At 41.4% G+C, this 26477-nt stretch overlaps 1 protein-coding gene across 5 annotated transcripts in view; it reads right to left on the bottom strand.

Moving 5' to 3' along the window:
- Positions 1-26477, bottom strand: part of CCDC102B (coiled-coil domain containing 102B) — a 333694-nt gene that overhangs the window by 282032 nt on the left and 25185 nt on the right. For all 5 annotated transcript variants that reach the window (XM_006121423.4, XM_075921039.1, XM_075921037.1 and 2 more), the window contains 2 exons: positions 10140-10754; positions 7254-7465 (listed from right to left, as the gene is read on the bottom strand). In XM_006121423.4, the coding sequence (XP_006121485.2) occupies positions 7254-7465; positions 10140-10727 (800 nt within the window). In that variant the 5' untranslated portion in view covers positions 10728-10754. The remainder of the gene's footprint in view (positions 1-7253; positions 7466-10139; positions 10755-26477) is intronic.

The following is a 26477-nucleotide window of genomic DNA, read 5'->3' as shown; positions in this document are numbered from 1 at the left end:
GAAACCTACTATGGAACGGCAACCCCAGCCTTTGAGAGCCAGTTGAGTTGAAACCATGACTCTTGCCAGAGTGGGGAAAGTGGCGGATCCGGGGGTGGGTACCTCCCAGGACCCAGCACAAACCCAGGTGGACCCGGGCCCCAACCAGCCCGAGAGGGAGCCAGTCCCCTTACCCGAATCAGCAGTCCTAAAGTGCCCTTTGGGTTGCATGGCAGCACTACCACATTCCAGCAGGTGGATGGACAATGTTCCGCATCCCCATGGTCAGTACACGGCTGCTTATTTGGATGATGTAGTGATTTATAGCTGTGATTGACAGGCCCACTTTCAACATGTAGCAGCTGTATTGCATTCCCTCAGAGAAGCCAGTCTGACGGTGAACCTTGCAAAATGCTGCCTCGGAAGAGAGGAGACCACCTATCTGGGCTACACCTGGGGAAAGGATCTGTACGCCCCCTAGTGGGAAAGGTCGAAAGCCCTCTAGAGGTATGCCCCTTCATCATCAAAAAGGCAGGTACACTAGTTCTCGGGGTTAGCAGGGTACTATTGCTGCTTCATCCTTGGCTTCTCGTCCATCACAGCCCCTCTTACTGACCTCCTCAAGAAGGAGAGTACAAACTGAATTTAGTGGACTCAAGTTTGTGAGGAATCTTTCCAAGCCATAAAGGCCCAGCTCTGTCGAGAATCCGTCCTGTACAGCCCCGACTTCTCAAGGCAGTTTTTCTTACAGACAAATGCCTCTGATGTGGGCCTCGGAGCTGTTCTCTCCTAGGTCATGAGAGGTGACAAACACCTGATCCTCTACATCAATGTTTCTCAACCAGTGGTACGAGTACCCTTAGGGGTACTCAAGAGAAGTCTGGGGGGGGGGGAATATGTCAACACAACTGAAATTTGGAGAAAATGAAATTTTGGGGTGTAAAAAAGTACAAAAATAATAAAGAGCTGTAAAACTTAAAACAAAAATTCAATGGCCCTCCCGGCTACTATTAAGTTGTTTAAACAAATGTATTGCAATGGTAGAAAAAAATGGTGTGTCTGAAAACTAGGTAGTGGGGGTACATATATATATATATTATATTTATTTTTCTTTTTTGGAAAAAGGGGTGCTTTATTAAAAAAAAGGTTGAGAAATACTGTTCTACATCAGTAGGTAGCTATTTCCCAGAGAGAAGGCCTACTTTGTAATAGAAAAGGAGGTGCTAGCAGTGAAACGGGCAGTGGACTCACTCTGGTATTACCTCCTGGGCAGGCACTTTGCCATCATCACAGACCATGCCCCTCCTCGCTGACTACATGCAATGAAAGAGGACAAATCCCAGAATTTTGAGGTGGTACCTCTCCCTCCAACCCTTCTCCTTCCATATCCAACATAGGGCTGGGAAGGCCCATGCAAATGCAGACATTTTCTCCAGGGGAGATGGAACGCAGTTGGAGGAGGGGCAGACCCAATCGGGGTTATGGAGAGGGATGTGTGAGGGACAGGGCCAGCCTGAGGCATTCTGGCGCCCAGGGTACGGGCATGCAGCGCCGCGCATGGGCGCACGGTGCATGCGCCGCCCCCCCCCCCCCCAGGGAGCGCAGGCCCACCCCCAGGGAGCGCACGGTGCATGTGCGGCCCGGCTACGGCTGCTGGCATGCAGCCTGAGACCCACCCCCAGGGCACACAGCGCAAGCGCTGCCCAGCTGTCACTGCTGGTGCGTGCGATGGGCCGTGTAGGGCCCCACGGTCGTGGGGGGAAGGGCATTGCTGGCCAGTGACACAGGGATGTGGGCGGGCCGGCACTGTGGGAGCGGGGTGCGCGGCGCCTGATGGCAGCTGAACGGGACGCTGCGTGTCCCTTACAGCTGCCATCAGGCACCCCCCAATGGTTGGCGCCCTGGGCAGCTGCCTGGCATGCCTATGCCTTCATCCAGCCCTGGTGAGGGAGTGAGAGGAGGGCCTGGCAGTGCAGGGGCTAAACAAGATCTTTTTGCCCAATTAGCCCAGCCCTGTTTTACCTGCAGCCAATGCCAGGCCTGGTGGGAGAATAAAAGGAGGGAACCTAGCCCAGTTAGGGGCTGACCAGCGAAAATGCAAGAGCTGGTTCTGCTGTCCGCAGGACCTGAGCCAGAGATATCTGCTGGGTCAGCCGCAAGACACAAGCCTCCAGCCCCTCCCCCTGGCACAAAGGGGGAGAACCAGAAGGAAAACCCCACTGAGGAGGGGGAGATTGGACTCTTGGAGCCACACCCCAAACTGAAGGAACAGACTCTGATAAGCGGCTAGAAGTCCTACAGCCCGGTTCCCTAGTTAATACTGGACCTAACCAGTAGGCCACCCAAGGAGACCTAGCCACAAGTAGTCAGTAGGTTTCCGGTATAGGATGGTGTTAATGTGGTCATTATTTAATTGTACTATAGTGTCAAGAAAGTGGATCTCGTGTGGACTCATCCAGGCTAAGGTTGATGGTGGGGTGGAAAATTTTGAAATCCCTGTGGAATTCTTCAAGGGTCTCCTTCCTGTGAATCCATATGAGGAAGATGTCAACGTAGTGTAAGTAGAGGAAGGATGCTAGAGGACAAAATTTTAAAAATTGTCTTATAATTGTAGGTGTTTTGTAACACACGTGGGACAAAGAAGGACTATAAGACCAGATAAGAGGAATAGTTGAAAAGAAAAAACCCTCAGACGTCTATTAGCAATAACAATTCTATGCCATAGGAATGCCTTTGTCTTTTAATATTGACAATCTACCAAGCATTTGACAAATGGCAACATTCATGTGATAAGACTGTGTTGACTAGAGCCACATTTTATGAACATTGTTATCAACCCATGCTGAAAGATGGATTTTTAATTACTTTAGTTGACCAAGAAGTAAACCTAAACAGATCTTGTACATTCTAAGTGCTTTTCTTATTGATATATAGTGATGTGAGTGCCAGATGGCACATACACCTATTACTAAGTGTTAAATACAGATGGGATAAGAAAAGTCATTTTCCACAGTGCAAAAACTTAACAATGCACTGCCTATCATGCTTACCAATATTATCGCTGTCCATCTGTTCACTTGTCTTATCCTGAGACAGTAAGTTCTTTGGGCAAAAGCACCTTTTTATTCTGTGTGTCTGCCTTACCCGATGGCATCCTGGACCATGATTAAGGCTCCTAAACACTATGGCTATGTATACACTGGCCAGTTTTGCACAAGAACATATGCAAATGAGGCACAGCAATGAATATCGCTGCACCTCATTTGCATACTTAATGAGCCACCATTTTACGCAAGGGGCCCTGTTTATTTTCAGGCAGAATGGCTCTTGTGCAAGAAGGAGCAGTGTAGACTGCTCCTTCTTGCACAAAAGTCGCTTGCGCAAAAATGGCAGATCATTTGCACATGTTCTTGTGCAAGACTGGCCAGTGTAGACGTAGCCATATGGTTATACAACTAATAAATAACATTGTCTCACCACTTTTCTTAATAATGAAGTGGAACCAGGTTGAGTAGTCTGCCAGTAGTTTGGATGCCCCTTACCAAACACAATGGCTACATCTAGACTGGCATGATTTTCCGCAAATGCTTTTAACGGAAAAGTTTTTCCATTAAAAGCATTTGCCGAAAAGAGCGTCTAGATTGGCACGGACGCTTTTCCGCAAAAGACGCTGTTTTACGCAAGAAATCCCCGATCGCCATTTTCACACTGACCCTATTGTGCAAAAGCATTTGCGCAAGAGGGCTTTTGCCCGAACGGGAGCAGCATAGCATTTCCGCAAGAACACTGACAATCTTACATGAGATCGTCAGTGTTCTTGAGGAAATTCAAGCAGCCAGTATAGACAGCTGGCAAGTTTTTCCACGAAAGCAGTTGCTTTCATGGAAAAACTTGCCAATCTAGATGTAGCCAATTTGGTTTTTGAAAATTTTTAAAATTCAGATAATAGTTAATTCCGCAAGAAAGTAATGTTACTCTCACAGGCCATCAACATCAGCATAATAAATTAAGCCATCATTAGCACAGTCAAGGCTAAAATGATGATACCAGGCTAATTAGAAACCAAGGGTGAAGAAAAATAAAAAACAACAGACAGTGAGGCACAGGACAGCAAAAGAGATGAAGTCACACCTTTCCAATGTATAAAGAGACGTGTGATCCTGACCTTGCAAGAGAAATGAAAGTGAATTATCAAAACAGAAAGGACATTAAACACAGCAGACAGCAAAAAGGTGAAACTGTAAATTAAAGGAGGAACTTCTAATGATGTCTAAAATGTGCTATTTGGGTAGCTATATCAAAAATACATATTGAAAGGCTTATGTAGATAATATCAATGAAAAGTGGTGCATTCCTCTACACTGTGCTCACAAATGGGGATAGGATGTACTATTTATTATTTGTGTTACAGTAGCACCTGAACTCTGAGGCTCTCATTGAAGTCTGTAGTTCCATTGGCCTAGATGCTGTACAAAAACACATAAGAGGCAGTCCCTGCCCTGAAGAGTTTGCAATCTAAATAAAGAAGGCAGATAAAGAGTGGGAGGGGAAAATACCAGCACAGAAAAGTGAAGTGACTTACTCAAGGTTAAACTGCAGATCAAATGGCAGAACCAAGAATAGAAACTGAGTCTCCTGATTCTGAGTTAATTTTCTATTTATGCTAGACCTGTACTTAGTGCCTCCTGCTAGGTTCTGAATACCTTCTAAATGTCTTGGAATCAATGGGAGTTGACATGTCTATCACATACAGACACACTCAGCACACCACAGAATCTAAGAAACTGGTATCGTTCACAGGGAAGACTCCATTTTCGGATGATACATGAGTGTTTTAGAACAATTAGATTCCTAAACTATTAGCACATACTGGTTTTATTACAGCATTGAAAGACCTGTTATTTTCTTGAGACTATCAATATAAGCCACCCACTTGCAGAGCTTTGTGGTGAGTTTAAGAGAGTAGACAGATTTTCACAGAAACACAGCCACTATATCCTTGGGAAACATTCAGTTATTATTAAAAAATAGCTGTGTGATAGTCTTGATCAGAATGCATGCCAAAACTGATCCATAAACAAAACACACCCTCAATATCCTCAAGAGAAAAAAAAAGGAAGGATGGAAAACATTGCTCCATTGTATGCTATTGTTGCTGATTCTTTGAACTGAAATTGTTTAATCCACTTCTGCTGTTGTTGAGGAGAGGAAATTTTCTTCCTTTTCCAGTTAACTTAAGCTCTTATTGGAGCAATAGTTCTGGGGACTGAAGTTTTCTGATTCCATGGGTACAGCGCACACTAAGTTCTCTTGCAAGAGCCACTCAGTGTCCCTCAATCCTTTTTCCAGATGGACTACCCACTGGGATGATCAGGTAATTCCTTATTCCCACTTATGGCTTTGATACAGACCCATCTCCTACCAGCTAGGAGATCACCAAGTCTCTTCCTGCAGAACACCAAACATATAGCAGACATTTGCTACTTATCTGAACTAAACAGAAGAATGAACATAATGGGACAGACCAATGGTTCGTCTAGTATCCTGCCTTCCAACACTGGCTAATGCCAGATACTTAAGGGGGAATGAGCAGAACAGGCATTCATCAAGTGATCCATTACCTATCACCCATTCCCAGCTTCTGGCAGACAGAGGTTAGGAACACTTAAGAGCATGGCTTTGCTATTCTGCGCACCCTGGCTAATAGCCATTGATGGACTCTTCCGCACTGCAAATCCCTAACTCAGGTAACAGCCCAAATCCTCTGCACCTCTCCTGCACTCTTTTCCCTAGTCACAATCCAAACCTCTGCACTCCTGCCCCAAGTCACACTACCTGCAACTACATCTGCACATAGTACTCAAGATCTGAGCATAACATGGATTTACATAGCAGAAATATGATGTTTTATATCTTCTTATCTATTCCTTTCCTAGTGAGACCCAACATTCTGAAAGTTCCTTTGCAAACATCTATTTAATATGCAGTGATAGTCAAAACGATCTGCAATGACTCCAACATTTCTGTTGAGTGGTAATAGCTAATCTAGACCTGTAATGTGGTGGCACTCACTTCTCACGAGTGCCCTTGTCTGGCTGAGTGCATGTGACTGGACTCTTTCTGTCCAAAGCCAAAAGCCTCTTTAGCAACTCTGCCCTCTGGTAGAGTCACACAACCTGTGTTTGAATCACAAACCCTTTTCAGGGTGCAAACTTAACAGGGGCCCATCCCGCTGCTCTCTGTGTGTGTCCCCCTTAGTCTGTTCAGGGATTCCTCTCTTGGAGGAAGCTTCCTCACTCCCTCACCTCAGGGCCTGATTTCAGTCCAACATAGTCTCACCATAGTCCACAATAAGCTCCCTACTTAGAGCTCTCTGTGGTGCTGCTGCTCCCTCAGTCAGCCAGCCAGCCAGCCGTGAACTTCACTTCTTCAGAGCTCCAGAGATGCTGTGCTGAATCTGGTCCTGCAGGTTCTTCTTATAGGCCTTCCTGGCCCCTGACAGGCTGGTTCCTCCTGCAGCCACTCTAGCTCAGTTGGAGGACTTCTCTATTGTCCTTTTCTTCTAGGGCAGAGTGTGGCAAGGCCACAAGCCTCCTGCAGGTGCCTCAGGGTCTGGTCCACATAGTCATAAGACCTCATCATGTCATATGTGTAGATGTGATTTTGTTTTCCAGTGTGAATTATTTGACATTTATCAACACTGAATTTCATCTGACATCTTATTTCCTATTCAGACTAATGTCTTGAAATGAAAAATCAGTATTCTTTTTCTAGTTTTAAGTTATCCTATTAATAATTTGTACCTGTGTAGCAACTTTCAGTTCAAAGCCTTATATCATGGAGCATACAGGTAGTGATTCTGTACTAGCTGAAGCTTGCAAGTGTAATGCTATGTAGAATACATTCTGGTAATTTAAACATACCAAAGACTAGATACAGTAATACCAATAGCAAATAGTAAGCAGGCATCCTTGGACCATTCCAACATCACACTTTTCCAGAAAGCCATATAGAGTGTCAAGTTTATGACACCTCACACACAAAATATTGGGAAATTTTACAAAATGCAGATATATTGTGTGAACAACATAAAACAAGCATCTTAAAATATCTTTAGATATTTTCAAGTTAAGTCAATTTCTGTTTAGAGGCATATATTTATACTACATTTTTTCCTCTTAAAATATTTAAAGATATTTTAACAATAAATGTATGCAATTTCATATAGCCATTTTAGAACCCTGTTTTTATTTAAGTGACTTTTTTGTACTTACTCTCTTTCCTTCTGTAAGATTTTCTGTGACTCATCCAATTGTAAATGCAAAGCAGAAACTTGGATTAATTCATTCTCCAAAGGATAGACTAGGCTCTCAAGCCTTTGTTTAGGTTTTTCCAGACAAATGCCAGGAGCAAAGGAGTCCATGAGCCTCACATTGAATCTTATACCTTCATTCTTTCCTAAAATGTTTTCAGTTGTCTCCACATCCTGAGGGAAAAAAAGTAAAGAACAAAATATCCTAAGCAGAAAAGACAAACATATGTTAGGAACAGTCATCTCATAATGAAGTCTACAAGGACTACCATGTTCTTTAAACATGTACAGCCTCATAGAAGGAAGAATCACACATCTTGCACATCAATATGAGAGGCCGATAGAATGAGGTCAATAATGATCAGCTTGTGTGGCTGATGGTACTCTACACCATAAAAAGATTGTGTCTGTCAAGGGTGGCATGAAACTAAGAATCTATTTCTCTCAGGCACTGAAACATTCTTTCCAAATAGTATATAAGGACATCAAGTTTCACCTTTGTACAGGACCACATAATGAATCCTGCACTTTGGGCTATCCCAGGATCCAACTCCAGAGGCATTTTCATAACTATCCAGATCTGACCCTGAAGAGTTTAATACAAATCCCATTGATATCAGCTTCATTTTTTCTGGGGCAGGATAGGAGGGCAGAAATAGTGCAGAGGAAGGGAACAGAGTTTGTGCCTAAAAGCATTTCTGTTTGGGGAAGGCAAACAATTATGCATAAAGAATTGTGGGAACAAATGTAATCCCATATTAAGTAAATAAAACTTTTCCCAAGAGAAATCTAACTAACTTCAGAAATACAAAAAAAAAATTGGGTTTCCTCCAATTAGTTTATAAGCAAATTCAGTTTCTCTCAGTAAACCTCTGTACTGTTCCTGACAACTCCATTCATTAGACATTATAAAAACTTTTTAATGTGATGCATGAAATTACAAAATACATTGTAAATTAGGTACATGGATATTACAACCAATTTCAACACACAAACTGTAAAGTTTCAATGTGTAGATGGCCCCAATCCTGCAGATGTACATGCACATCTGCATCACATTACATATTGTGGTCACTTTGACACACGGTTAACATATGTCTGTTCAGGATTCAAGACTTCGGGTAATGTTCCAGCCCTGAAGAGGTCAATGGAAAATCTGTAGGCTAGAGTTTCACCACTGGACTGTAAACAGAAAACAATGTTTGGATGCTCATTGACTTGAATTTTGCATTGTTATGCTTTTGCATTTTAAATGGGATAGCTAAATAACAAATAGCACAACTGTAGCTGTGTTGTTTTATAACAAAGACCAATGCACTGCTCAAAGTATGTATGTTTAATAGTTAAGTCAAGGGAATTACTATACTTTTTATGGATGTCAATGGAGATTAAATGCATAGATTCAAAGATTTATGTGTATACCCTTGCATTATCACTTTACCATTTTAAAGTCAGTATTGCAAATATAATTTTAAAGGGATCTGTTATGTAAAAATAATTAAGGTATATAATGTTTTGTATTTAATTCAGCAAATTGCTTCCTGGAGTAAATGAGAATTCTCTTAATTACATGATGTAACCACTTGTCAAGTTAGCCTAATAAAAAGTTGGATGATAATAAATAAAAAAACCCATAACAATACTAATAATACAAATCATAACACAGCACAACACTCATGGACGGATCAAGTACCATTTAAGGACCAAGTACCATTTACAATGTTTGTCTAAACTGCTCTTAAAAATCTTCCATAAAGGATCACTGTCTAATCCTTCTGAATAAGATTCAAATTAAATTTTCCAATAGCTGTAAAAATCTTAGAATTCATAATAAACTCTAGGCCAAAATTATATAATGGAGTAACTCAATTATATAATTGAGACAAATTGAATTTCATGAGCGAATTATTTGGCCTCATGTCTAAGCCCCTTCTTTAAGCGTGCACACAGAAGAAATACACAAAATGAAAAGTATAAATCGGTCAGATTTCCCCCCCCCCCCCCAAGTTGATTCTCAAGTTCCAATGCAATTTTTCAGGGCTCACAGCACATACTGTAGTTCACCTAACAGGAGCAGCAAACCAATGGAAATTCTGACAGAAGATGTACATGTTGAAGGCCCTATTTCATAGTCTATTCATGTCAATGTAAACTTTGAATTGAGTGAACTTTGATTATTCTTTTTATAACGGGTGTATAATACACATCCAGGCCTGGAATGAATACTGGAAAAGGAAGAAGGTACAGTCCTATTTGCTAAAACAAGTTTCTTTATTTTAAAAGAGGCAATTGTAGGGCTGCAAATGTCATATAGAACTATTCCACTTACAGTACTAAGAGTCTATAGCTACCTACTGATCCTATATAACCAAGAAACAAAGAAGCTACAATCCTGACTCTTTAAAAACATTCCTGTTCTGCAGACGGGATGTTTTCTCCTTCCTGCAAGAAGCTCAAAATTATTCACTAGAATTAACTGTGAAGGGCAGGGAGAATTTTGGGAGAATTTTGGAAGATCAAGATTACTCATTTCACTCAGTGTCAGTTTTACCTGTGCTCATAAACCATTAATGACAGGACACCAGAAAATCTACATTGCTATTTGAGGGGAAAAAATATAAAAGTCACAGGGGAGTCCAAATTATCCTCTCATATTTTTAATGTGATTGCCCAATGGCAACTGTTTACATACAGTTGATAATGCAAATTGTTCTTCTAGTTTATATATAAACAAAGCATTATGGCCTGAAATTTTAGGAGTGGAGACAGGCATAAAGTGTAGAAAAGTAGACCTTATGTAGACTTGCTAAAAATGCAGATTTTTTAAGAAATAAATGTATTTATTTACCTTATGCGTTTCCTGTACTGCAAGGATCTTGGTTTTGATCACATCTTTAACAGGCTCTTGTTCCAGGCACACTAACTGGTACTCCTTTTCTCTCATACAGGGTACCTCTGAGAAATTGGGTTTATTTTCCCAACTGACTTCAGTTTTCCACTCTTCCTTTTCACTTAGTAAGTCTTGGTTTAGCTTTTTCAGTGCATTTAGTTCCTTCATTGTAGTCTCCAGTTTGATTCTCAGTTGTCTCCCTTCTTCCCGGGCTTTATTCCTTTCGGCTCTAACTTTGCTCCATTTCTCCCGCCAGTTGGCTGTACAGTCTGACCACCAGCGCATGGTCTTCTCCATTTGGGCAGCTCTAGCCTTAACTTCTTCCAGCTCCCGAAGTCGGAGCTCTTCAGAAACCTCCCAGTCATTGTTGTTACTAATATGCAAACAAGGATGATGAGACGAGTATGAATGGATCCTTTGAGATGGTAAATTTGAGTTACAGATGTTACCTGTTGCTTTGCTACCTTCAGCTACTTCATAAGACTGTCTTTGAGTCCTGAAAATCTGTGTCTTGTCAGATAACTTATGGACAGAGTCTAGATTCATGTTTCAAGTCTTAATCTGATTTCACCCCTAAAACAGACAAAGACAGCTGACCATTAGTTTGATCACCATCTGAGTAAGGTCAAATACTGGTTTGCTGCATCTTTAACTTTGATCCTTAAAAACTGTTTTCCATCAAAGTTTTAAAACATAGCTTCATATATACCTAATTTAAATGCATTTCATATATTATTTGAGTATACTATAAGCACACAGTCCTACCCAGTGAACTAAGATAGTAGTACAAACTGATCCATTAAATGACTTATCTCAGAGTACTAAAATAGACTTGAATTCCAGAAAAGTTCCCAGGATTCCTTCCTTTGTGAGATCATTACATCAAACTTTGTATAATACACAAGTTCTAATAAATTGGGAAATCTTTAGAACCATCAGAAGCTAGACTATAGATTCCAATTTACTTTTCTACCCAAATAGTGATATCCTTATTACATCTTTGCTCAAGCAAAACCTCATAATTGATATAAGAAAAGAATAAAACTGTGGACCTCAAGACTTTTTCCTTTTTCCTAGCACAGGGATGGCCTATCCCCATTACTTCTTTGCTATAGAACACAGTATATTTTGTCTACAGAACACAGTAATCTACAAAACAAAGTATATTTCCCACATCAAACTAACTCAGTTAGCTAGTCAGTGCATAGGATAAGAGAGTAAAAACGTGATTCCATCCATTCCTCACTTCTCTATCACCACTTACACTCACTTGCTTGGGGAGAGAGGAATGATAGAGCTTACTTTCAGCCCCACACTCAGAGTAGTGATTTGAGCAGGCTGCCTAAGGCAGTCACGTATGCCCCCTTACACACCTGCTCAGTATCTTAAGGAAAAGTGACAGTCCTGCCAGTATTAGCAGAAGGATGCATGGTGTAGTAAGTATGGCTGCTTCTGTAATGCTGACAGGTGGAACTGAACCTGGGACCTCTGAAGTTTAGCATGTGAACCTCTATCGCTTGAGCTAAAAGCCAGTTCTCAGGTCAGGCTGTAGAGAACATACTCTTTCTTTCTCTCAGTAGGTGGTTTAAGTGCTACTACATGGGCAGTACATTGTACCCAGTAGGTGTGTGGGTTTCATAGTTCCCCTAGCTGAGGAAGCATTCCCAAGCTTCAGAGACTTCCCAATTGAAATTCCAGATGAGCCCCCACTTGTAATGCTGACAGGCTGAATCAAACCTGGAACCTCCAGAGCTTAGTGCATGAGCCCTCTACTGTTTGATCTAAAAGTTAGCAGGTGTATGGGTTACACGTCTACAAGCTAACATCCAGCTTGTTTGGTGTTTTATATGTATGGGGATTCGTTTTAAAGTAAAGACATTAAGTCCAGGAACAAGTTATTGACCCAACATTACATCATGAAAAAAATAAAGCAAAGAACAAGTTATTTTAGCATATGCTTCACTCTAATTTTTATGTATATTAGCCAGAAGCTGCTGCAGCTTTTTCATCACCAATCAGATGCTCCCAGCTGTTTCAGGAGAGAGAAAGTCTGTTAATGAGCTTCTTCTGATTCACAAAATAAGTTAATGTGAAAGCCATTAGCTAATTTTATTCCATTACAATTCTTTATTTCCAGACAACTTGGAAGACTCAAAGTCAGAAGTCAAAGTTACATTATGTTCAACATCCCAGGAAGACTGACCTCTAATTTATATGACATGAAGCAAGGCTCTTGGTGTCTCTGATCACTGTTGTAAACTTACATAATAATACCATAACCAAAGCCTTGTACTGTTAGATCTGCTTTGTCTGATTTTGCCAATCGAGTTGCCTAGAGAGACCACGAGGAAGCATGCATTTGGTGATTCAGAACAAGAATTAATAAGAATGGACACTCAAGAGGAAGGGAGTTCCATAGATGGAGTCCCTGAAGCAAGAAGGCCCTGAATCTGGCCCAGTTCAGATATAACCAAAGGAGAACAAGGTTTATTAGGCTTTCTAAATTCAGCTACTCCAAAAATAGCAAATTGTGTGATATTTAGAGAAATTATCAAGAACCTGAAGCCTAGATTATTAAATTTTCAAATTACAATAAATGGAATGAGTAAAAGATATCCAATAATTCTCCTTATCCTTCCAAAAAAGTTTTAGAGTTATACATTTTTAAACATTCAAGACATGTAAGTAATATTTAGTCTTCTAGTACTTTGCAGTCAATTTGTAGTTGGGTATTGGTTTGAGGACACTCTTCTACAAATTAAGTGTGATTTCCTCCCTTCCTCCAACTGACTGGACATGAACCTACATTGATTCCTTTCTTCAGAATTTGTCTTGAACTGTTTCTTCTTTTTTTAATTTCTTTAGTTAGGAACTGGTTGGTAATTTTTCCAACTACTAGGACAAGCTATGAAATGGTGCTAACAGCTAAAGAAAACTACTCAAAAGTAATGCACAGACTACACTGACACATCTTGAAAATCCCTCCCATTGTGGAAAATGTATGCCAGGGATGGGCAATAAGCAGCCCACAGGCTGGATGCGGTTCATCAGAGTTAGTCCCTGGAAGGCAACCAGGCATGTTAGTTATACGAGCTTCCATAGGCACAGCCACCCATAGCTCCCATTGGCTGCAGTTCACTGTTCCTGACCAATGGAAGCTGCAGGAACTAGGGGCCCAACCCACTCCGCTTCCCGCATCTCTCAATGGCTAGTAAACCGCAGCCAACAGGAGCTACAAACGACCACATCTGCAGATGCTCAGATACCTCAAGCAGTTGGCAGCCTGCCAGCTGTGAATCTTGGCAAACTGTATTCAGCCTGTGGGCCACTTATTAACCCTGATGTATGGGCTGGGCTCCCCAGCTACATACCAAATTCCCATGAGGTATGGCAGCAGAACCTCCAAATCAATATTATTTTATGCCAATGTGTTTCAGTTTTGGGGTATTTGTGGTTTTTTTAAGTTAAAATGAACACATAGATGAAATACTTTGTGGAAAATCTCAACTTGAAAAGCAACTTGGGGGGGGCTCAAACAATTTTGATGGAGAAACTGTAACAAGCTCTGCTGAGTGATCTCAATTTCTGATCAGTAAAATGGTTGGATAAAGACGGAGATGATTTAGTAGGGATTTGGTCCTACTTTGGGTAGAGGAGTTGAACAGAATGACCTTCTGAGGTCTCTTTCAACCCTATGATTCTAAAGTTTCCCTGACCCCTCCAAATATAGATCTTTTTATCTATGCATGTTATCTGTGAAGTATGTTTGGTGAAGTTAAAGATCTTTTTAATTTTGTTTTGAGCTAAATGTTAGAGGATGAAAAAGATGTAAATGAGTTACTATGTATGAAAAATAGGGGCGATGGCTCCCAGGTTCCATTTATTAGGCAGAGACTACAATAAAGTTGACAGTAAGAAAGCTTTTGCAACCATGAATTGTTAATATGAGTACTTGCACTCCTCTTATACAGAATACATAGGACTCTTAGGGTATGTCTACACTACAGCACTAAGTCGAACTAACTTAATTCAAATTAGTTAATTCGAACTAAGCTAATTCGGACTAGTGCATCTAGACCTAAAAACTAGTTTGAATTAGTGTTTTGCTAATTCGAACTAGCATGTCCACATTGAGTGGACCCTGAACCGGGGTTAAGGATGGCCGGAAGCAGTGCGTGGAGCTGCTGTATCAGGCTAGCCGAGGGCTGTGCTTAAAGGGACCCGACCCCCATCCTGGACAGACAGTTCTCAGGTGTTCCCCACTCGCTTGTCTAACTCGATGAGGGACAGCAAAGCAGTCCTGGATTGGAGTGCCCTGAGTGCCCACACTCGGCACATCACAGCACTTGGCCATCAACCGGGCTGCACTTGCCGCAGGCTGCCATCCGGGGACGGGAGTCACTTGGGGGGCTGCAGGAGAGCTTCCACCCTGGGGAGCCCACAGAGCCACCGCAGTCCTCCCCATCGGGGGCTCGTACCACATTCCTCCCTCACCTCCTTCCACTTACCCCTCCCTAGCCCCCCTTCCTGAAGTATAAAATAACGGACGCGTGTGTTCAAAAATAGAAACTCTCTTTATTGAACAAAACTCGGGGAGACTGGGAAAAGGAGGTGGGAGGGGGAAGAGAGAGGGTGGGAGAGGGGAGGGCAACTAAAGTGATCAGGGGTTTGGAACAGGTCCCATATGAAGAGAGGCTAAAGAGACTGGGACTTCTCAGCTTAGAAAAGAGGAGACAGAGGGGGGATAGGATAGAGGTCTATAAAAGCACGAGTGGTGTGGAGAGGGTGCATAAAGAAAAGTTCTTCATTAGTTCCCATAATAGAAGGACTAGAGGACACCAAATTAAATGAATGGGTAGCAGGCTTCAAACTAATAACAGAAAGTTCTTCTTCACAAAGCAAATAGTCAACCTGTGGAACTCCTTGCTGCAGGAGGCTGTGAAGGCTAGAACTAGAACAGAGTTTAAAGAGAAGTGAGATAAAGTGAAGGAGGTTGGGTCCATGGAGTGCTATTAGCTAGGGGGTAGAAATGGTGTCCCTGGCCTCTGTTTGTGGAAGGCTGGAGATGGATGGCACGAGACAGATGGCTTGGTCATTGTCTTTGGTCCATCCCCTCCAGGGTACCTAGTGTTGGCCACTGTCAGCAGAAAGGCTACTAGGCTAGATGGACTTTTGGTCTGACCCAGTTCAGCCATTTTAAGCTCAGGGTCGGGGGTCTCAGTGGACCACCTTGATTTTCATGCAAACCTGCTCCTGGGTGGCCAGGCTGGCAGCTATCCTGCCCTAGACGGCCACTTTCCTGTGCCTAGTGCGGAGGTCGTGGATGAGGTCCACGATGTCTGCACTAGACCAGGAGGGCACCCACCTCTTGCGGACCTGGGCAGGCTCCTGGGAGCTGCCAGCCTGGTCCCGGGAAGAGGCAGAGGGCTGGGTGGCAGCGGGTGGCTGGCTTGAGTCGTGCCAGGTGCAGGGTCTGCTGGCTGGGTGCTGGCAGGCTTGCACCTGGCACGGGCACTGTAGTCAGCCCGTGCCCCTTTATGGGCTCCGGGGCTGGGAGGGGGGCAGAAGAGTTTCCCTGGTGGTGCCCAGAGTGGCCACCAGGGAAAGCTGGGGAGGGCTAGCCTCCCACTAGTTCGAATTAAGTGGCTACACAGCCCTTAATTCGAACTACTTAATTCGAACTAGGCGTTAGTCCTCGTGGAATGAGGTTTACCTAGTTCAAATTAAGCGCTCCGCTAGTTTGAATTAAGTTCGAACTAGCGGTTTGCTAGTGTAGCACCTATCAAAGTTAATTCAAACTAACGTCTGTTAGTTCAAATTAACTTTGTAGTATAGACATACCCTTAAAGAGTACACCTATACTTCACACTTATTTCGGAATAAGCTATTCTGGAAGAAATACTCCAAAATAGCTTATTTTTTAATAGTGCATCTACACTACAGGGAAGCCTCAAAATTAGGCTCCCCTAATGTGGATGTGCTACCTCAATTTAGAGCCCCAGGAAGCACTAGGGAGTAATTACTTTGACTGGCCCTGGGGAGGAGCTATTTCGAAATAGCAGCACTCGAGCATCCAAACTACAGCTATTTCAAAATATCTATTTCGGAACAAGAGTTATTCTTTGTGGACCTGGGGGCTCTGCTGCCAGTCCTGTGCCCCCATGTCCTGGCTGCTGCCTCTTATGCCAGGGCTTTGCTTCCAGCCTCAGCTTGGGCAGGGGGAAAGGGGACAGAGGAAAAAAATGTTCCAACGGCACTGTGCTTGAGCACATAACAGTTTTCTAAAGTACTTGTCAAGAAGATAGAATGGTTTTAATGTGCGTGACTGCGGTAATTTCACAATTGTTGTTTTATGTATCATAATGGCACATGGCTACTTTCATTGACAGAGCAACAGTAATAAACAATTTGCTGTATGTGAGCAAACATGAAAAGAGTAGCTTTTTGTCAATCTGTAGGAGGCAGAGTAACAAGGGAATGCTAAATGTTACATATGGGATTCACTATGGCCTCTCAACTCTTGAGTTATGTCTGGGAAAAGAGACCTTGCCAGTAACACATGCTGAACTTGGTCTGTTTTCATCCCCATGTATCATCTGTTCCTTTAAATATGCTTTCAGCCATTATATCAACTCCCAAATATCCTGACCCTCCCCCCCACCACCACCTTTTTTTGTGATAAATTCTCTCTGGGCTTCTTGAAATGTCTCTCTCTGTGTTATTGTATTAGAAGTCCATACAAATGCAATGACTTCCCCTCCCACATGGTTGCTCTTAGAGATGAGAGATCTTTTATGCTAAGCAGCATACAGAATTAGTTTTTGCCCCTCAAAGCTTAGTCTGTAAAGAAACTACAATATTATGCTCAGAATACACTATTTAAAAAAAAAAGCACGGAAAAAGTCCTCTTATCTTTTTCAGTCAAAATAGTACTAAGTAATGATTTTTGTCATTGTTAGAGCTAAGATTTGCTTTAAGAACTTAAAGAGGATAAGCCTTTTCTTTATATTACAATATATGAGACCAAATCATCACTGGTATAATTTCACTGTATTCCCCTTCTCTGCTAATGAAAAATCAACTCCCATTGAGCTATACAGATTTATAATAGCTGCAGATCCTGAACCGTAAAAAAAGGAGGGGGATACAATGAAGTTGCTCCAGTGATACTATAATCACAGTAAGGGCTTCAATTCTAGGACAGCACAGTTTTAAATACATTAAGACATCTATCTCTACTCCATCCCTATCAGCCCACAGAGGGCACGTCTAGACTAGGTTTTTATTTTGAAAGAGGATATGCAAATTCAGCAGGAATTTGCATATTTTCTTCCAATTGCATTTTTGAAAGAGGATCTGGACGTGGTTTTGGGGGTGGAAAAAAACTTTTTCCAAAAATCGCATAAAGGGTACATGAGCCCCAATGTATACATGCATTAAGACAAATTGGACAGCAGGTTGAGATGACAAATAACCTGATGCACAAAGTACAAACAACCAGACCCTCAAAACCCCAGCCATAATCCAAGGTTGGATACAGCAAGCTGTTCAGGAGAGGAGGACCGCATACAGAGCTCAGAGATAGAGGAGTTTCAGAAATGCATGCCCTGCTATACTTTTAGATGGGAATGAAAGCCTCCAGTCTGATCCTTCAGAGTATTGTGGAAGAGTGTTCGTGACCTAAAGTCATGGGGTATCTCTTTCCCTTTGGATTCCTATTTCCATTCTTTTATGGATGGAGTGATGAGTGAGAATCTTCCACGGACCCTTTTTCCTGCTGATAGCTCCAGTTGTTTATTGGAGGTGTACACCCGGAGATATATCTTTAGATTATAGTTAGCCCTCTAATGAATTTTCCTTAGCTGATTGATCTTAAGTAACACTTACAGACTACAAAAAATAGTTTCATCATAACAGCAGTAGAATAGGAAATAGCATGAGACTGAAACTTCTAATTGTTTAAGCTATGTGAAAAGGGAAAGCGCTAGAGAACATAAAGCATTTGGCAAACACTACCAGGAATTTGGGTCTATTCCCTATCTAAATTATATAAAACTTGCCCCATTTATTTTTTTCTAGCACTGATATCATTATCTGGATAAAGAGAAATTCATGATTTAGGAAAAAGTCTGAGAGGGGTAGCTGTGTTAGTGCCATAAGACTCAATGTTGTTTTTGATTTAAGGAGGGAAGGCTGGTAGTTGAGACAAAATATATTAACCATTAATGTCCCTCGGGCATAGAGGATGTTGGTGCCACTGTAAGTAACAATTATTTCTTCTTTTAGTCACTTTTTAGGTGACTCACACACAGCAACATTAGGCAATGGGGCTTGGAGTCTGCCTCTCAAAGTTTGCATCAGATCTTGAAGAAGTGCTGATGATGTAGTAAATGAAGGCATGCACAGAGGAATGAGGTAGCCTCCCTACAATTGGCAACTGTAGGATGTCCCTTAGAAATTACCAGAGTGGTTCTAGCTCTGGTCTACCCCATATGCTGTATTGGTCCCAGAAGTAACCAATCTGGAAACTGTCTCCACTGAAACTGCTTGACCTTGTATTCCATCAGCATAGAAAATAGAGAGCTGAGGAGCCCTGCTTAGTCCTGTCCAGATAAAGGGCCAATGTTCACCTTATATCTGGAGTGTGCATTCGCTCTTCATCCTTATTTGAATGTGGCTTGTGGGGGAGGGGAAACACACAAACCAGATAAGTCTAGATCCAATGAAATGAAGATAGTAGGGTGTGGTCTCCTAGCTATTTTATCTTTGAAAAATAGTGTATATAGGAGGTCCTGCCATCAGAGCCTGACACTTACCTACTCTTCTGGTGTAATGGCAATAAGAAAGGATGTATTTTGACACAGGCTAGGCCGAGAATGCATGACCATAGGCTCAGATGAAGAACCCATCAAAGCATCTGATAAAATATTAATGTCCCAAGAGGGTGTTCTATCTTTAGCAGATGAAAAAGCTAGAAGTCTCTAGAGACAATGGGTTGGGGAGGAAAAAAATCCCCTGAATGAGAGGATGGATAGATGACATTGCTGCTAATTGGACTTTGAAGGAGTTCAGAGAAAGACTTGAGGATCAAAGATGTTCTAAATTTTAGCTTTCGCTGGTAGTAAACCCTGGAGAGTGGACCAGATAAAAACAAATGCTTTGACCTAAATAAGTTGGTCTGGTGGTCTGCTTGCCACTATTAAGCACTATTTTCTGAACTACCACTGAGGAGTCAGTCTTTCTCTTCATGATCTATCCAGTCCACAACCATGCCATTGTTATAGAGTATTGGGAATTGGGGGCCACAGAGACTTGAGAAGAGCTAAATTAATTGGGATTGCTAGCTGCCCAGGGCAGCATCTGGGAGAACATCCAGAAATTTGAGAGGTTTTCTAGTACACCTTCAGCTGGTACACCTAAAGCCATTCTCCTCAGCAGGACCTGACAAGACTTAAAATCATCTGGAATTACAGAGGAGGAATCCAGAATCACCAAAAAGTCAGACAGGGAAGTCAACAAGAGCACCTCCTGTAGTAAGCCTAGCTCTTTCAGCAACAGTTCCTTATCTAGCATTGGCTGCTGTAGGACAGCAGTGTTTGTACATGGAGTTAGAGTTTACAGGACTAGAATCTGGAACCATGGGGATTAAGAACTACTAACACTTCTTTATGCCACAAGAGACTTAAGCTTGGCTTCTGTGGGAGGACCTTCTGAGGCTGGGCTCAACAGGATGTACCACCCAGAAGGATGGTCATATAGTGATAAATAGCTCTCAAAGCTGCTTTGCTGAGCACTCTGGTAACCAGTGTTCCCTCTAAGCCGTGGAGCAGCACAGCTTCACAGGTGATTAATCAGCCCCACCCAGTTAGAGGCTCAGGGATTTGAGCATGGAGTTGACTGACTGGGCGGGGCTGATTAATCACCTGTGAAGCTGGATTGCCCCCCATCTTAGAGAGGGAACACTGCTGGTAACCTTCCTCTCAATTGGGATCAAAATCTGAGGATAGCCCAGGGAGAGGTGGAAGACACCCCACACTTTCCAAAAAGTGAGCATTAAGGAAGAGCATTAAAGCATGGTCAGCCAGTAGGAACTGGGCCACAGCAATCTGTCTCCGCTACCTGATTGGTTCTGCTTCTGATCGCTGCCAGAAGGACAACAAGAGTCCAGAAGACTTGCTAGAACATCCAGGATGGGATGGCAAAGTATTGGAGGACTCCAAAACAGTATGCAAGGAACCATCTGAGTAGTCAGAGGGAATCAGTGGTGGCCCAATGAAGCCAAACGATAGCCTGGCTCATCTGTAGCTCATTGTGACGAGGCCAAGATCAGTACTAAGGCAAGCATGGTAGTCGGTACTGCAAAAGCATCCAGAGATGTTAAGAGATGGTATCAGTGATGGGAAAGACCTTGTGTCAAAGTATAAGCTGTGGTTGATACTTGCTCTGACAAAAGTTCTACCACCAAGACCACAAGTACTGAGACAGGCCTTAGCAAAGCCAAAGGCCTTAGCAATGCCAATGTGGACATGGGATTGATGGAAAAGTGGACCCAATCTTTGTCACATTTCTTATCTGGTACTGCTAACAGACACTACATCACAAGTGAAGAGCCAGACTAGCTAGGGATAGCAGAAGACACCACTAATGCAATCAATTTCTGCATCACTAGTGAATCTGAAATGAAGAGGCAAAGTGAATCCTTTGCTGATGAATACACTTATGGATTTATCAGTACTGGTTATGTACTGAAACCATGTCAGTGGGAACCAAACTCAATGACAGACCTGCAAATGATACTGCATAAAACACAATGCCAAAGTTCCTATCTCTGTACCAGAGAGACACATGTTGACACACCAGTTCTACCCTGAATGCCACAACTATCCCAATGATGTTCCAAGTCCCTTTTTGAAGAAAAGGAATTGGTCTTCAACTGGTTCTGCTCTGTCTTAAGGGTCCTCCCCTTCAGGGAGGCCCCAAAAAAGAAAAATCAACCCCGCTTCCTCCATGGAAAAGAGTCTAAGACTAGGAATCCATCAGAAACTATAGCGGTCACTCTAATGATTTGAAACAGTCTTCACCACCTGCTTCAGGAAGTGGTGGTTGACTTGTACATCTCTGGAAATCTGCACCTCTTCTTAGTAGGTCCTTCACTGAGGCAAGAAGAGGCAGCTTGTGTGCGGGGGACACTATTAGAGGAGACACTTCTCAATGGGTAATGCTTAAATCCTGCCAAGCACTGCATGTCTTCTATGTCTATCTGGTGGGTACATGTCTTTAAGTGTTAATTAACTAATTACTCATACCTAATGTAGAGAGGTAAAATCTGTGACTATACAGAAAAACTATGACAGGAAGTTCCATGTCATGACACAGGCAGTGACAAGGAATTGAGTGGAGCTGGAATGGTGCTGCCCTTAAGCGGCCTCAGGTGCCTTTTCTGTGCTGAGGGTACTACTGCAGAAAACTCTTCAACTCCAACATTCTGGGTGCACATGCATCTGCATATGCCGCCATTCAAAGAATATACCATGAAGCATTTCAAGTGCCATCATTCTCATGAAAATCGGTACTCAACTGGACCACAGCAAAACAGGCAGCTGAATAAAAAGGGCAATGAAGCAGTTAACTTCATTCATCCCTAAAGTTGGAAAGCAGTCAATGACTTAAAAACCTATCCAAAGTCAACAATCAACAATCTATTTTATGAAGAACCTATGCATCATTGGGGAGAAAAAAAATCATGTTTTCTGGCAGCATCATCATCTTCAAGACTTTTTATTGCGTGGGTGTGAGTGGCGCCTAATATATCTGATTTCAGACAATTTAGGATTACTCTGTGGCTGTTAGATATACTATACTCTAAACATAAAAAGGGATTTGAGTATGGTTTCATAACATTTTTTAAAAACCTAAAAACCCCATAGGAACAAACTAATTCTAGTAAAAAAATATGCTTGTATCCTCCCTACTCTGGTTTAGAATATGAGAAGTACCAACTGAAGAGAAGTAGTGTCAGTAACTGAATCACCACTGGACAATTTTGTAGTATATCTGGGTCAGGACAAATGAGATCCAATTCACCATAAGTTACCTCAGTTTCATGCCAATGTAAATCTATTTATTGATATTAATGAAGTTATACCAATGTATAGAAGGAGTATCACAGTGGTGAGTTAGATCCTTACTGTTCAGTATAATAATAGTCAATACTAAAACTACAACTCAAAATATGGAGTTATTAGGTGCTCTAAGATTTAGAGTGATTGATTAATCCATAGTTTCTTTCTTTTATAACCTTTAAATCTTTGTTTCATTTTATGCTGTTCCCATGTTTCCTCACACAACACAGAATCAATTTATGGAACTCTCTATCAGAAGATGTTCTGAAGACCAAGACTAACACATCTACACAGCAACATTATTTTGAAATAACTAGTGTTTTTTTGAAATAACTTTGCGTCTACACAGCAGGCAGTTATTTTGAAAGAATGTTGAAATACTGTCAAGCTGGAGGTCTTCTTACTCCTGTAACCCTCATTGTACAAGGAGTAAGGAAAGTCAGAGGAAGAGTGTTCTATTTCAAAATAAGTGCTGTGTAGATGCTCCCAATCTTGAAATAATCTATTTCAAAGGAAGATACACAATTAACGTAGCTTATTTCAAATTAAGCTCTGCTGTGTAGACATACCCTAACAGGGTTAAAAAAAGAATGAGATAAATTCATGGAGGATAGGTCCATCAATGGCTATGAGACAGGAAGGGAAGAGATGATGTGACAGAATATGGATCACTGAATGATTCCCTGTCCTGTTCATTTCTTCTGAAGCCCCTGACATTGGCCGCTGAAGACAGGATACTGGCCTAGATAGACCTTTGGTCTGGACCAGTATGTCGGTTCTTATGTTGTCTGATCACTTGATCAGTTAAAAATTTGACCTAATGTTGCATAGAACCCATCAGTGCTGTTTATAACTCTTAATGCCATTCATATGAATTAAAAGGTGTCTCAAGCAACATGTTACTAGATAGCACAAAGAATAAACTGTCTCAATCAATACATTCCCCTTCTTTTCACCAGACAGAAAAACAAATGCTCTTAAAGATTTGAAATTTGTTACACTCAAAAAATCAGTTTGGTTCTCCATTGCTTTTCACAACTATTTACTTTTTCCTGGGTTGGTCACAATTTGGCCCCTATTCTACAACTAGATTCGTAAGAATAGACATACGTTGAGTCCAAGTGACTATAATGGAATTCTGCAGGCCCACATGGATCTGACTGAAGAAACAAGGCCTATGATAAGAGGCCAAGAAGGCTTGTCTGTTAATGAAAAAGAAAGGCAGTTTCAAAATCTCTTAAATGTGCAGCCAGAATGTGTTTATTTTTACACAGCTATAAAACATCCCAAAACAAAGCTTATGGTATATTTTCCAAATGCTGTTTAGTTAGATTTTCCAGATCTCATATTTCTTACATGTGCTATAAATTTAAAATTGGTCAAAACATACCTTGAAATAGAGACAACAAGAAGTCAGAGGAAGACCGTAATTTAATCATTTACTTCCTTTCTACATTGTGTGCTTAAGTCTTCTATTTTAACATTTTTGCTGTATTCCTTTCTTTATATGAAAGTAGCAGATTGTAAATCTACATTTATTTTTAAAGAGTCTAATTGTGCTTGTCACTCATCTGTTAGCTAAATAAAAGCAGGAAAACAATTTTCTTGAATTAAACTGATATTATGTTCCTAATTGTTCACAGAAGGAAGTTTTAATGCTTTCACTGCCTTTATTCCAAAATAGAATCTGTTGAGCAGGTGATGGAAAAATGTTCTGTAGTGATAAACTATCAGGCCTGTAAAGTAATAGAACCTGATCCAAAATACTTCTACTTTTGTAGCCACATAAAATCACAGCTATAGTTCTTTTACACCTTGCCTTAGCTAAAAATCATGATTCCTCTTTTCCCAGTAACTAAATAATTTGAATGTTTTGAAAAAAAATATATAAAAAGTAGAATGTTAAGCATAATAACTTGAGCTCAGCTTTACCTTTAAAAAGGATCATTGTGAGCTTTAAAAATCCTTTTAATTCCACTGACCCCAAAAAGAGAAAGAGAGAGAAAGCAATAAAACTATCAAGATACAGAGAACTGGAAAAAAGAAATCCCACACTTATTGTTGCACACATTCCTTGAAACAGAGAAGATAGTATATAAAACAGACAATTTCTATGTGAGCCAAGTTTGGCACAACTTCTGGCCATCTGCAACTCACCTTCTCAATGTTTGCTCATGGATAGTGACAAGTGATGTGTAGCTAGCACAAGGGATAAGTCTACCTCCACAGTGAAGGACAAGCCTACCCCAATATTTTCCTGCTGTTCTGACGAAAGCACAAGCCATCATTATTCAAGGGCAAATTCCAAAAATCAGTTTTACCTGAGAAGGGACATCAGATTTAGGGTGAGAGGGGGCAAGAGGGACCATTGTGTGTAACTTCGGTCCTTTAGGGCATGTCTACACCACAAAAAAGATCAGCCCTCGAGATCGTCTAGCAGTCGATTTACCGGGTCTAATTTAGACCCCTAAATTGAACATGGATGGCAGCCCCTGTAGGCATCCTGTACTCCTCCTTCCGTGAGATGTAAGAGAAGCCAGTGAGAGCATGTGCTCCCGTCAGCCTCCTGCAGTTTGGACACTGCTGCAGCTAGGCTTAAGGTAAGCCAAATCCAACTACGCATTTTGCTTTGCTGGAGTTATGTACCTTAAGCCGACCTTCCTTGTCTAGTTCAGACCAGGTTTTAGAGTGCTACAGGCCCAGCAGAGCTCATATCCCACTTGTGGGCTAATCAGTCACTCCAAGTCCAAAAGTCTGTGCAGTAATTCTATATCCCCACAGCCTAAGTCCTGCAAGCATGAATTAGTTCACTTGACATCTGTGACTCAGTGCAGCAGATATTTTAACTGCAGGTGTCCTGTAGAGGTGGGCAAAAGATTCAGTTTAAAAAAAAGTAACCTGTTTTGCTGTTGCTTCTGAATTCCTTTAAGTCCCTCATCCCCATTTCAGTCCATTAGTCTGTAACCATTCCCTGCCTAATATTCTCTTAGATAAATAGTCTCAGAAATCCGTTTTAATGTATATGTGGTGGCTTCTGGAGCAATAAAAAGCTGAAAAGTCTAAACCAAATCCAAAGAGAAAAAAAGGTGTGAGCTCATTACTTCAGGTCTTCAACCAGCATCAGGAAAGGGAAGAGGATTTCATACACGGGGACAGACAGACAAATGTGTAATGTGACTCCCTGCTGAAAATTCTGGGAAGTCTGAAGCAGTTTAGAAAAAGGCCTAAGTAGTACATGGACAAAAGGGTGAGAAACTTTAGGAGGTGGAGGTTCTTGGAAACTGATCTGCAGATCTCCAGGGTGAACAGACTTTGGGGGTGGCTAACAAAGGTTTTTTTTTATGTACTTCGAGGAGGAATGGTGTTTGGTTAATCATCCAGCAGTATTCAAATTCCTGGAGAGGAACAGTTTTCCATTAAAAAAAAATGAAGGAGTTGTCATAAACAAGAAGTTTCACATGAATGTGTGCATTGTCAAAATGAGAAACATCAAATTTTGTCAAGGTAAAAATGTTTAGACTTACATTAAAATATTGCTATATTAAATATTTTAGTTAAAAAATGACAAAAAGAAACATGTTTTGAATTTTAATGATCTGATTTTCCCATATCTACATTTTTCTTTATTTTCCTTTCATAGGGAATTTTAGTTTTCTTACAATTTGTATTGGGGGGAAAAGATTGAGATAGCCAGCAGAATGGAAATTCTACATTCTTGCCAGATCTTCTGCTAGCTCTTGAGGGTAAACTGATGAACACAGGAAAGAATTTTCACAGGTGTTGCACTACTATCATATGTGGTATGAATGACGTCACCACATATAAAGCTAAAGTTAAAACGCCTTGGCTGCTAGCTTTCTGCACTATGAAGACTAACAATGTGCCAGCCTGCACCTCTGATAATTAATCCCAACTATTTTTGCAAGAAATTGAGAAGGAAAAAGATTGTATTTATGTTGACTACTTGGAAAGCACCTGAGGACAACAGCAATATTGGTCATTACTGTAAGTACTCCTATTAAACAGACATAGGCTTATTAAAAGAATCCGTTCAGAAATTTCATTTCCTCCCTTCCTGTGAATCTTTATATCCAGAACTCTTCATTAAAAAAAACCCAACACCTCAGAGCTCATCTTACAAAGATACTTTTCAAGCCTGGAGCTTTATTTTCTG

This window comes from Pelodiscus sinensis, chromosome 2 (genome assembly GCF_049634645.1).
Source record: "Pelodiscus sinensis isolate JC-2024 chromosome 2, ASM4963464v1, whole genome shotgun sequence".
NCBI lineage: Eukaryota > Metazoa > Chordata > Testudines > Trionychidae > Pelodiscus > Pelodiscus sinensis.
The sequence above is the reverse complement of the archived record's forward strand: the minus strand, read 5'-3'. Positions and strand labels throughout refer to the sequence as shown.